Source organism: Castanea sativa, chromosome 5 (genome assembly GCF_040712315.1).
Source record: "Castanea sativa cultivar Marrone di Chiusa Pesio chromosome 5, ASM4071231v1".
In the NCBI taxonomy this organism is placed as follows: Eukaryota; Viridiplantae; Streptophyta; class Magnoliopsida; order Fagales; family Fagaceae; genus Castanea; species Castanea sativa.
Genome location: NC_134017.1, coordinates 73,373,027 through 73,386,710, shown reverse-complemented (window position 1 = coordinate 73,386,710; position 13,684 = coordinate 73,373,027). Strand labels below are relative to the sequence as shown.

The following is a 13,684-nucleotide window of genomic DNA, read 5'->3' as shown; positions in this document are numbered from 1 at the left end:
AAATATGATAATTTTTTTTAACTCTTTATAAAGTTTAGGGACTAAGATAGTATTTTATCTAAAAAATTATCACGCACAATACGCGAATCTGCGACTAGTCGGAAATAAAAACCATGCCCATATTATTTTAAATGTGTTTTGATGCAACAAATTGGTGTCTATTTTAGTTGAAGTACCAAATGATGTCGTTTATTTTAGTAAGAAGAATTAAGAGAATAAAAAATGGCACCGTATTGCTTTAGTAGGAAGAATAAGAAACTAGAAGAAACAACACGGTATTGTTTAGTGGACACACAGACTCAACACGTGCAAGGCTTAGTGTTCTCCTGGTCACCAAAAATCTTAAGGGGGGATCACAATTAATCATTAAATTTTTTTCATTTAATCTTGTTTGTCTACCTATTTCATTTTGGAATGTCAAAATAAAAAAAATAAAAAAAACATGTATTGAAAATTTAATAGACAAATTTTTCTTCGATTGCAAGGGAAAAATGGCCGAGTAGTACTATTATAACAGGAATACAAATCCTCTGTAGTTTCTAGAAGTATAAATTGTGTCATGACTCTTGCCACTTCTCTGCATTTGTAATAAACAGAGCCATATGTTGTCTATTGCTTCTAGTCAATTCTACTTGTCAATGTGAACCAAAGGAAAGAAGCAAAACTCCTTACCCAACAAAGACCAGTTGAACAATATTGGGTTAAAGAATGATAATTTGGAACCAAATGTTCCCAGGAAGACATCACAAATAGGAAAGATGATTCAAGAGAAAGGCTAACAAGGAAAATGCAAAATAACATACTATGTATTGAGGAAAGGAGATTGAGATGAGAACACGCTATGTAATGAGGAAAATCAACTAGTAAGAAAATATTATCAAATCATGGAATTAAAATATGACATCTTTGAGGCCATCACTTAATAATTATGTAAAAACCATACAATTGCAGCTACATTTTTCATTCATGCTTTAGTTTGGTCACCCACAAAGACAAGGACTATATAACAACCTTGAACGCATGAGCTTTGATGACGTTTCTTATTTCTCTTGTGAATTCATTCTAGTTATGTGTCAGCCATAAAGAGCCATGGGACTCAATATTATGACAGAAGACTACAAAGATCCTCAAAGATTTAATTATGTAGCCCATTTGTAGAGTGATACAAAGCCTCAAAGTTTGATTTAGATGGCCAAAAAAATTTTAGTCTAATGTTCTGTCAGCATCATTGCTTGCTCAGCCAGTCAAACAAAAAATTAAACTCAGCGCCAGATATCTTTGGTCTCATAAATATTTTATAAGATAGGCTCCAACAAGTTTTCTGTTTAATGCGCCCCAGAAGTAAAATCCCTCATGTACACAAATGTCATGGAGAGAACTCCATTGGTCATAACCACTCCAAAGATTTATGAACCAATACTTAATAGTGTTCCCATTACTGCTAGAAGAAGGAACCCGTGTTCACCGACTGTACAAACCATTGACTTCAAGGTCAATACAGGCGGCTTGTGTTTACATAATGAGCTCCTCTCAACTTCTTTGTTTTTTTCCTCATAGAAAATTCTTAGATATATCAAGAAGACAGTTTTCTGAGCCATATCTGATTCCTGTTGTTTAACCAATTGATCAGACCTACAAAATCTTTGAGTAAAATTGTAATTGAGGTTTAGCCCATGAAGCTCTTTCTTTCCATTTTCGTCTGCTTCATTTCTATCTCCTTTTCCAAAACCTCCCTTGGATTAGACACCTTAGCTTCAAACCAAAATCTCAGAGACAACCAAACTCTGGTTTCCACAGGCGAAGCATTCATATTAGGCTTCTTTAGTCCAGGGAATTCCAGCAATCGTTATGTGGGAATATGGTACAACAATATCCAACAAACAGTTGTTTGGGTTGCCAACAAAAACAGCCCCATCATAGACTTTTCCGGTGTTATAACCCTCACCCCAACTGGAAACATAGTTATCGCCAACAATCAATCTGTTATTACCATCTGGTCATCGAATTCAATGGCAAATAATCCAGTCTTGCAGCTCTTAAACACAGGAAACCTTGTGCTTAAAGATAGTAATGATAAAAGCTATGCTTATGCATGGCAGAGCTTTGATTATCCATGTGATACATTGTTACCGGGCATGAAGCTTGGATGGAACCTAACGTCTAAACAAAACTGGTTCCTGACTTCATGGAAGAGTCTTCAAGATCCATCCACTGGGGACTTCACGTACAAAGTAGACCCTCGTGGGCTTCCACAGTTGGTTCTTCGCAAGGGTACTAAGATAGAATTTCGAAGCGGGCCTTGGGATGGTATTCGCTTTGGTGGGGATCCTCAGCTTGAAGGAACCCCGGTGCTTAATCAAATCTTTGTTTACAACACAAGCTATATGTACTATACCTTTGAAAACAGTGATAGTTCAATAATCTTAAGGTTTGTGGTGAATCAGTCCGGCTCTATAGATTTCCTCAAATGGAACCTGCAGCGTGGTGAGTGGTTGAATATATATACCATCCAGAGAGATGAATGTGATATGTATGGACACTGTGGTCCTAATGGCATTTGCGACATGAACAAGTCCCCAGTTTGCCAGTGCCCAACTGGGTTTACTCCAAAAACACAAGCAGATTGGAACTTGATGGAATGGTCTGGTGGGTGTATAAGAAAAATGCCTTTGAATTGTAGTACCAAAGTGGGGTTTAGGAAGTTTTCTGGGTTGAAGTTGCCCGATACTTCGGAGCTTTTTGTTAATAGTACGATGATGAGCTTGAAGGATTGTGAGGCAGCTTGTTTGAGGAACTGTTCGTGTACAGCTTTTGCCAACACTGAGGCTAGTGGTTGTGTGGCTTGGTTCGGGAACTTGCTTGATATTAGAGTGCACAATGGAGTCGGGGAAGATTTGTATATTCGAATGGCTGCTTCTGGACTTGGTAAGTCACTCTTTGCTATGAATCTAAGTACTTTGCTCTGGTGAAATGCAGAAATATGGCACATTTTTCTTCTTTCATTGGGCTAATGGCTAATGACAAAATACAAACAAGTAATCCAAAGATAAATCATCAACAAGATTACATAACAAGATCAAGTTTATTTAGATGAAAAAATAAGAAGAGATATAGCAATTCAAATGTGTAATTTTCACTCTATTTTCCTCTTTGGTTCAGCCCATGTACTTGTATTTGACATCAAACACTTAGGTGCTTACCTACATAATGATTTTAGCTTAATCACTTTGAATTTTTACAAACATTTTAGCATTCATTTTGAATTGAGTATAAGGTATTAGATTATTACAGCATGAGATTGAGATCATTATGATAATTACATTCGTTGAGATTTGTAGGCCCAGAGTGGATGAATCCCTGTATAGGCCTATAAAGTCCAACCCAAGGCTGTAGTCTTTGGACAACCCTTTAAAAAAATTTCAAGATTAAGACCACTAGGCTGACCTAGATCTCGAACGCTTCCCTTTGATTAGGATGATAAGCCATGACCAATCAAAGCCTAGAAGTGGCTGAACCTAAGACCAACCACTCCCTTTCAAGATTAAGAACGCACTAGAGGGAAGCAACCACTTCCTGTGGCTTGATGGTGGGAGTCTTCTCCTTACTTTACTTGGTGAGCAGTTTAAGTGATATATGTGCTTGTAGCTAATACTGTCATGTAACGTGAGATCAACGAGTCCATACCGACGATAATATTTCAACCTGTCAACAAAAAGAAGTACAGAGAAGCTTAAGAAAGGATTATTTGAGGAGACTAATGACAAAATAGATCATGTTTCATAGACAAAGAAACTAATTCTTCTCTCTCTTCTCCCTGTGATTTTATTTTTTGGGGGGAGAGTGGAGACATTGCACTAGGTCATTGTAAACTATATAAAATTACGGAAAATCTGGGACATTTATTTTCTTGGGGTATAGCTTACATACTGCTAGCTTTTAACTTTTTTTGACTTTGAGTTTTGACAGTGAACCATATTTGTCTCGTATGGGATACGCAATATGCATATTATAAATTCAGCCCCCTTGTTTTGTTTTTGTTGTGAGGGGGTGAGGCTGCTTGTCGTTGTAGCTTGAGTTTCTTAAAATAAAATTTTTTGGCCATCAAAAAAAAAGAAAAAGAGAGCATATTATTCACTATCTTATGGCTTTATTGTCAAAATCAAGTCCAGAAACGATCAATTTAGAAATTCTTGTTCTGCTATAAATGTTTAATCAATATCAAAAATATAAATTTATAATCAATAGTTTTGAATGGTATATGCACTGAACACATAGCTCAGCTTTCAGTTTTTATTGAAACTTAATTTGTATTGGAAGCATTATCACTTGACTGGGTTGCGTTGAATCTTGAATGCTTTTATATATTTAATTATTACCAAACCCCAAAGTCTAGAGAGAGTCCAAATTTTCTTTGCTGCTGATGTTCTTTCTATCAAAGTAAGGAGGCATTGTAAGGAAAGTCCTACACTCATGAGATTTAGAAATTGTTTAGGAATGGAGTGGGATTAGGTGTAGAAAATGGACTGCCTTTTCTCATTAATTTATTTGATTTATGAACAATTTTTTAAACTTTACATATTTTACAATTATATATTTCTAACTTAATTGTTAAGTCAAATAAATCTATGAAAATAAGTTATCTAAATCCAGTGGACACGTCTGGACAAGTATGCTAGCCCAATAAAAATACATTAATTAATTATTTAATGCTATTAAAAATTATTATTGTTTTATAATTTTGGTTTGTGGATGGTTATAGAATCGAAGAACAAGGACCAAAGAACCGTGGTGATCATATCAGTATCAGTAGTTTTTGGGGTTCTTCTGTTCGTATCAATCAGCTGGTTATTGATTTGGAAAAGAACCTTCCACAGAAGCAAAGGTAAGTACATGAACACTTCTTTTATTCTTTATGTCCTCTAATTGTTTAATAAAACATCTAGGTTTTTTTTTAAATTTTTTTTGGTGCTAATAAAATATCTAGTTATTTATTGATATTGTTTTTTTTTCTTATAATATTTATTTATATGGTTTAAAAAGTTTTTTGGTTGACAAAACTGATGGCATTTCACACCAACTACTATGGTTTTTTATTACTTTTATATGAATGTGCCACTATCATAGATAGATAGATAGACTTGAATTGTTCCATATTGCACCCAAACAAAAGTCATTCCAAAATTTTTGAACACCTTTTGGGTCCCTGCAATCATATTGGAAATGTTAGAAGAAAAGTTCTTTTTCTTTATCATGCTTCTTTGATTACTTTTTATAATTCGGTGAATCATTGGATTTCGAAAACAAGAGCTTTATTAAAGATTTAGGTAGCACTGAACTGGTGGGTAACATTTGTTATATTGTTATTTGATTCTGTCCCTGTCATGTGGTCCATCATGACCGTATAAATTTGCCGATCGAGAGAGATGCTCATACGATTCAAGGACAAAAGAATAGCATACACGCTAGTGACATTAGAGCATTCTCATCAAAGAGGGTAAATAATTTAGCATTTATACTTTCAAAACCTATATTTATAATATATAACACACCACTTTACCATACAACCTATATCAGAACTTCTATTTTTTTACAATTTCATTTAAATATTATTTTTTTATTATTTTTCAATAATTTTTTATTTGTCTTCTCTCTCTCCTCTATCTCTTTCTTTCTCACAGCTCTTAGGGTTGATCATAGAGTTTTTATTATTTTATGTCACTGTAATATGTAGCACCCTCTCAGTCTCTCACACAGTGTGGGTGTTACCTATCAATTATATTTATAAATATATATATATATATATATATAGAGAGAGAGAGAGAGAGAGAGAGAGAGAGAGAGAGAGAGAGTTACCATTTACCACCCTAAATTATACCCCATTTTACACTTACCACCGTAAACGAAGACAACCTAACACTTTGCACACCACTATCCATTTTCCAGTTAAGATAATGTTTGGATTCAAATGAACGCGTCCACGTTTTGTCAAAAAGTGTTTCAGTTTTTTTTTCCTGGACAGTGCGTCTTGCACTGTTCATTGTCCTTGAACAGTGCAAGAGGCTTATGAACAGTGTCAAGCTGGCGTTTCACGTCCCTCTTTTTTTTTTTAGCCATGATTGATGACTTTTTTGCACACCAGTGCATCCCATGCACTGTTTACGGAACCTACAAATCTCATTTTTCAACAACTTTTTCATTAAAAATGGGTCCTATGGCACTATTCACACATTAAAAATTATTTTGCTACAGTATTTTCATTTTCAGTTTTTAGCTGCATCCAAATGGACCTAAGTTTGACAGAAAACCAATTCAAAGACCAAAATACCCCTCTTTCAAAGACCAAAACACCCCTGTCGTTCTCAGTCAAACATGATGCTCGTTTGTCTCTCCCACTCTGTTTCACCGATTAAAAAAACATAAACCAGGTTTTGCCAAAACATGTTTCAGTTTTTTTTTTCTTGGACAGCGCCTCTTGCATTGTTCATTGTCCATGAACAATGCAAGAGGCTTATGAACAGTGCCAAGCTGGCCTTTCACGCCTCTTTTTTTTTTTTTTTTTAACCGGGATTGTTGACTTTTTTGCACATGAGTGGATCCCGTGCATTATTCATGGGACCTACAAACCTCACTTTTCAATAACTTTTTCATTAAAAATGGGTCTTATGACACTATTCACACATTTAAAAATTATTTTGCTATGGTGTTTTCATTTTCATTTTTAGTTTTTAGTTGTATCCAAATGGACCTAAATTTGACAGAAAACCAAGTCAAAGACCAAAATACCCCTTTTTCAAAGACCAAAACACCCCTGTCATTCTCAGTCAAACATGACGCTTTTTTGTCCCTCCCACTCTGTTTCACCAATTAAAAAAACAAAAACCAACTAAAGAAGATAAGAAAATCCAAACAAAAATTTGAAACAATCAAATCTTGTAAATAATTCAGAACCATTTGATGAGATGCATAGAATCTAAAAATTAGAGTCTAGCAAAAAATTTGCAAGGACCCACCATCTTCACCATTTCCTTAAGGTCCTATGGCACCAGAAAAAAAAAAAGAAAAAAAGAAAAGAAAACTTAAACCCATAAATTGAGATGAATAACAAACCCAGAAATTTACATGAAATCCAAAAAATGAAGTGAACATCAAACCCATAAATCAATATCAAACAACAAACCCAGAAAAATTACATCAAACTTGCAAATTTACAACCCAGAAATAAACATATAGAGAGAGATCAAGCAACAAACCCACTGAGATGAACAACCCAGAAACCATAAGCAGCTCCTTATTTTAGTCATCAACAAACCCAGACCCCACAATCTTTGCTTCGGTCATCCATTTCATCCATGGCCATATTTGAAACATCACACCGAGTTTAATCCCCCCCATTCTTTTAGACCCCTCCACTAGTGTTAATACCCTTTCTCTCACCACCTAGTCACTGAATTACAAGGCCAACAATGATGAGGCGATTGTGCATTCTCATAGTTTAGGGGGCAAGAGTGTATTTTCATAGTTTAAGGTCATAAGTGTAACATGAAGTATAGTTTATGTGGTAATATATATATGATTTTGTTAATGTGTGCGCTAAGGGCACACAATAATTAATTATTTTTGTAAATATTTTTTTGGGAATTGAAAAAGTATTGACAGCTTTTTCAATTCTCAAGAAAATGTTTCTAAAAATAAATGGCTTTGCTTAATATGTGCCAATATATATATATATATATATATATATATATAAACTGAAGCGTAACATTGATTGTTACTACGCTTTTGTTGATGAGCTACATCAACGCGGGCCACATCACCCATTTATTTCCATCAATTTCTCTCTTTTTTTCTTTTTTCTTTTTTTTTTTTAAATTCTTCTTCTTCTTATTAATTTTGTACTTTACTGTTACATTTCTTTATTCCTTTCACTTTTTTTTATTTTTCCATTACTGAACCTAATGTCGCTTTTTTTTTTTTATGCATTCCTCTTACTTTTATTTTGATTCTTCTTATCTTTATTCTCTTAATATATTTGAAACTTAAAAAGTGTAATCCTAAAAAATATTTAGGAAAAAATATAATGTATCATAACATAATTTAGAAAAATATAGACCACCTCAAAAAGGAATAATATTAATTAAACACACCCAAGATAATTAAAATAATATATTTGTAGAGATAGATAGATAAAAAATAATTTTAGAAAATTTTTAAGTTTTAGGAAGAACAAATTATCTTCCACAAAATTTAAATAAAAATTATACATTATATCACAATTACAAAGTGCGACTAGTTTTACTAAAATCGAAACACATATCAGCTCCCCTTATGGATTGTCAAGTCTTATTGGATTCATTAAGGCAGCTGGTGTGGCCGAAAAACACATTACGCATGTTCCATCTACTTTCCAGTAGGGACTAGAACTACAATGAATTTTAAACATAAACCATCGAGGGTCAAATATCTGATTTTTGGCATGGAATAATTAAACTTTTCCAAACATAAAGAAAACATTTTACCTTCGGCCCACTTACTCGTTTCTGTGTTGTGACAACTGACAAGGCACATAGCGCATTATGTACCAAAAAAAAAAAAAAAAAAAGCGCAGTCCAATTGCTTGTTCCTTGTTACAACATAATTCTGGAAAATAAAACTCAAAAGAGAAATCGCCACAACCTTTCTAGTTTGTGCAAAATAGGAGACAACAGCATCTAAACTTAAGGATGATGCATAAAGACTAAAGAGGTTGGTTCTTGTCTTGTCTTGTGTATTTAAGGCTCTCAATTCTCTGTCTTGTCTTGTATTTTCAATATATATATATATATATATATATATATATATTGAAAAAAGAATGGATGTCAAACTAAATAGGGGGAAAAAAAAAGACTGCTGATTTTGTTCGTTATCTTGTCAAACAAAATAAGGGAAAAAAAGACGGTTTATTTGTTTGTTATTTTGTCCTGCCTTATTTTGATGTATTTGTTTAGAAGATAGGGAAATAACTCTTATACACATTGTACACATAGGCTTGGTTTTAACTAAAATCATGATTCATGAAGTCACGATTTTAGTTAAAAATGAAGAAAAAACCTAACATTTCTGTAAGGTGTACTTTATACTATAGTCTCTTTTTATCATGTCAATAGGATAGACAAAATTTTAATTACAAGGTTTTTGCGCATGTGTTAGGCACATGGCATATTCACATGCATTGTGCTTTTTAACATGTTATCTACTGCTGAATTTGAACTAGACTGAAACTGTTAGTCCTAAGAATTTATTAATTTAATCGAGAAAGAGGAATGTGTTTACTTATGAAAGCCAATATGGTTGTTCTATGATGGAGATTTAGTTGATCTCTGTGCATAGTAACGGGCAATGTCAGATTCAAGGGTTGATTTCTGATGTAATTTAGTCAAGTTATAGGGTGTAAAAGCCTGTCAAAATGCTGCTATAAAAATCTGTAGACTAGCACATTTGCTCAAGCACAGTTAAAGATTGCTAGAAGGGGGATTCCTACTTTGTGCACGTATGTAAATCACATTTTGCATGACTTTTTGATCCAAGGAAAAGTGCCATACCAAAGCTAAACAACTCCAAATTTGATCCCTTCTTTCTCTTAATCCAAAGAGAAAATACCTTGATGTATCTACTCTTCTTGTGATCCTAAAGAGAGTTATAGTGTGATTTGTTTGAAACCACACAGATCTTGCCAATGGGTTCATTTCAGCAAATCTTTGAAGAGTTCCCTGCGGTGCCAGGAGTTTTAGTTCCTGTGAATAAGGTTCATTCGTGGAGAAGATCTATATATAGAAGGATTTCAGAGATTGCTCCAAGAGTTTTGTAAATATAGACTATTGTAACTATTCCTCTATAGTGGCTTTTCTTACAAGATTGGATCCGTGGTATTTTTTTGTTGTTGATTTTCCACTTTGTTATCAATTATGTGTGTTGTTAATTAGATTCGGCAGTATAACAGCTGTTGATATAATTGCTTGTGAGATCTGTGTGCAATCAATCCAATAAATCTGCTGTGTAAGTAGTTAGGGGTCTAAATAAGATTTTTCAGGCAACATAAAGAAACTTTTCCACGATATACTGCTGCTGTAATCTGATCAAATAAAACTGTTGCATGTGTAATCAAACATCTCATTTGGCTTGTCACCCTTGAACTTGTATGTGCTAGAGAACCTTTGTCTGCGTGTATTTTCGCTTAATGATTTCTTAATTTGACAGCTCGGAGGCAGAGAGTAAATAACCCAAATCAAGATGACAAGCCTAGTGTAGTTGAGGAAGAGGAAGACCTACAGCTTCCTCTATTTGACACTTATACTATTGCAACTGCTACCAACAACTTCTCTTTCTCAAATAAAATTGGTGAAGGTGGTTTTGGTCCTGTTTACAAGGTAATTTCACATTACATTTATGAACTCATTGTAAAAAAAAAAAGAAGCTACTCAATGCTTTCGAACTGTTCCTTTTAGTCATGATGAACTGCACATGTCTATCTCTTGTCAGCTAAAATATAGTATTGATTAACACAGGGTGAACTCCCAAGTGGAGAACAAATAGCAGTCAAGAGGCTCTCCAGATATTCAGGACAAGGCCTCAAAGAGTTCAAGAATGAGGTTATCTTGATTGCAAAACTTCAGCACCGAAATCTTGTAAAGCTATTGGGATGTTGTATTCATGCAGAAGATAGAATGCTGATATATGAGTTCATGTCTAACAGAAGTTTAGAGTTATATATATTCAGTAAGCCACCCACAACCTTTTAAAATCTGTTTTATCTCCTTCATTAACAATGCTATTTGTTTTACTTGATTCATATTGGCCCAGATCAAACAAGAGGTACTGCACTTGATTGGCAAAAGCGTTTTGACATCATAGTAGGGATCGCTCGAGGACTTCTTTATCTTCATCGAGATTCAAGATTGAGAATCATACATAGGGATCTTAAAGCTAGTAATATTCTCCTAGATGGTGAGATGAATCCCAAAATATCAGACTTTGGATTGGCAAGAACATTTGGAGGTGACCAAACTGAAGTGAATACGAGTAGGATCATTGGAACATAGTATGTATGACAATGGTGTCTCTCTCTCTCTCTCTCTCCTAATTGCATGTAGTCATATGCCACTGATGTATGTTTTTGTTCATTGCCTGTAGTGGTTATATGTCTCCGGAGTATGCAATAGATGGGCTCTTTTCTGTGAAGTCTGATGTCTTTAGCTTTGGTGTATTGGTTTTAGAGATAGTGAGTGGAAAGAAGAATAGAGGATTTTATCATCCTGATCATGATTTCAACCTTTTAGGACATGTGAGTTTGAATCAGAAGATTTTCTTTCTTTGGATTGTTAAACCAATTATTTTCTTGTATCTTTTTACCTTCTATATGTTACTGTTTTAATTAATTTGGAATTTTTTTAGGCATGGAAATTATGGAACGAAAACAGGGCCATGGAACTGATGGATGCTTTGATGGAAAAGCGGATACCAGAACCAGAAGTCTTACGATGTATACAAGTCAGTCTATTGTGTGTGCAACAACACCCTGAAGACAGGCCCCCAATCGCTTCTGTTCTTTTGATGTTGGATAGTGAGAATTCTTCACTACCTCAACCAAAACAGCCTGGATTTTACACAGAAAGGTCTATTACAGAGACTGATTCGTCATCATCAGGGAAAACCCCATATACTGCAACTGAATTAACCATTACAATGTTACAGGGTAGGTAGCATGGTGATTAGAACGCTGTATATGTTCTTCACAAAGAATATGTAGCTTTGTATATTCAATTTATTATATTCCAAAATCTAAAATGTACAAGGGTTAGGAAGATATATATTCTTTGGTTATTTCTATGTAATAGTTAAATCTTATTTTGTTAAAAATGAAGCAATTTGGGATTGATCACAATATACTTGTGAAGATGTGAACCACTACCAAGCCAGTCAAAGCCTCCAAATACACATTCTGTGATTAGTAGGCCTAGCACATCACTGACATAAAGAACAAAATCAAAGGAAAATTTCAATGCGACCTAACAGTTTTTATCTTTTCATATGAATTTGATTTTTTCCTCTGAAATTGCACCTTCAGTGCAGTAGTTTACCATAAAGGACAGTGAAGATAATGAAGCCTTTTCAACCTATTATTTTTCTGTGCAGATTGCAATATTCATTCCCACTGATCACAGAATAAGTATACAAAACTAAAAATCTTTAATTTCTTGTAACTCATATCTTTGACAAGAGCTATAGACATTGGCAGCTCTAGGAATTTTGTTCAAGGTGTTCCTTAAGAAACATAAATTACACAATCTTATTTCATTTTAGCCTTTAGGTAATTAAGTTTGATTCAATGTTATTAATTTCATTCCGTTGAATGATCGGAAATTACCATTCTGGTTAACAAACCAGAATAGTAACTCATCCTATTTCACTTTGAAAAAATTTCGGGTGTTTCAAGAAGTTTCGGTAAATATTGGCCGAAATTCAAGATTTGGCCGGCATGAATTTTGTGTTTAAAAAAAATTGTTTTTAAAACCAAAACAAATTTGCATTCTATACACCGAAAAACCTCAAAAGGAAAAAAAAAAAAAAATGAACAAAGGTACCTGTACAGCTAAAAAAAAATCGTATTGAGAACTTTGAAACTCAAAACTTGAGAAGAAACACTGCCGCACTGGTATTGATAGAAGACACAAAAGTTACGAATAAGGAGGAAGACAAAACATAAATGTACAAGTGTAAATGAAGATGTAATAAAATTTAAAATGTAGATGTAAAAGTGTCTGGGAACCGCTTATTTTGCTAAAATTGAAAATTTTTTACTAAAAATACTGTAGATAAAGGTAAATGTTAACTGAAATAGTACAATTGGGTCCATGAATAGTACTAAAAAGTACAGTAAGCTCATAAATAGTACAAAAAATAAGCTGAATAGTAAAATAAATTGGCTAAAAATAATATATTAAAACACACACGAAGTGTAGAAATCGAGGAGACAGAAGACAAGTGTGGTTAAGATAAACAAGAGAAAAAAATTAAAAATGACAAGTAATATATGTCTAGTGAGGAAAAATAATAATAAAAGATTAGAAATTGTGTTGTATTGGATAGTATGCTCAATCAAGGAATCAAGCTACTGCCCAATCTTTATTAGTTTTATTATTATTATTTTTTTCAAATTTTAGTCCAATATTTTTTTTTAGTTTTTCCTTTTTGCTTGAAAAACCCCAATATATTGCTAAGTTGCTCCAATTATGTACCAAAATTTAATTTTATTAGCTTAAAAAAAATTAGGGCTATCCCAAATTTTTTTTAAAAAATAAATAAATATAAAATTTTAAATTATTATATATAAGGTGGCGCTGCCACAGGTTATAGAAAGATCTAGTCAACCCGTGTTTCTTGTTTTGAGCAATTGTCAATTTTGTCACCTTGTAGTTTATTGTCAACAAGGTTGAAAACTCTGAAAGAAATTATAAGGATCATGTATCAAAAGTCGAAATTTGGTGATAAAGTATAAAGGTTTTTAAAGATTTAAACTCACATTTTAGAATGTCTGAATTCAAAATCTTAATCAAGTTTATTTAAAACACCACATTATGCATTTAAAATCAGGAAAGCAAGACTACACCTTTCTTTTTCCAAAGCCATGAAAGGAAAATAATATGACTTT

At 33.5% G+C, this 13,684-nt stretch overlaps 1 protein-coding gene across 3 annotated transcripts; it reads left to right on the top strand.

The window, feature by feature from the left end:
* The first annotated feature begins 1,342 nt into the window (after positions 1–1,342).
* LOC142633491 (G-type lectin S-receptor-like serine/threonine-protein kinase SD1-1) lies at positions 1,343–11,917 on the top strand. 3 transcript variants are annotated; one of them, XM_075807729.1, is made up of 7 exons: positions 1,389–2,925; positions 4,760–4,882; positions 10,234–10,403; positions 10,542–10,752; positions 10,837–11,074; positions 11,167–11,317; positions 11,428–11,917. In XM_075807729.1, the coding sequence occupies exons 1-7, from the start codon at positions 1,674–1,676 to the stop codon at positions 11,734–11,736; spliced, it is 2,454 nt and encodes an 817-aa protein (XP_075663844.1). In that variant the 5' UTR covers positions 1,389–1,673; the 3' UTR covers positions 11,737–11,917. The 3 variants fall into 3 exon arrangements, with proteins under 3 accessions (XP_075663845.1, XP_075663844.1, XP_075663846.1); XM_075807730.1 differs by lacking the exon at positions 11,428–11,917 and having other exon boundaries at positions 1,343–2,925; positions 10,837–11,078; positions 11,167–11,306; XM_075807731.1 differs by lacking the exons at positions 1,389–2,925; positions 4,760–4,882; positions 10,234–10,403; positions 10,542–10,752 and having other exon boundaries at positions 10,786–11,078.
* The last annotated feature ends 1,767 nt before the right edge of the window (positions 11,918–13,684 follow it).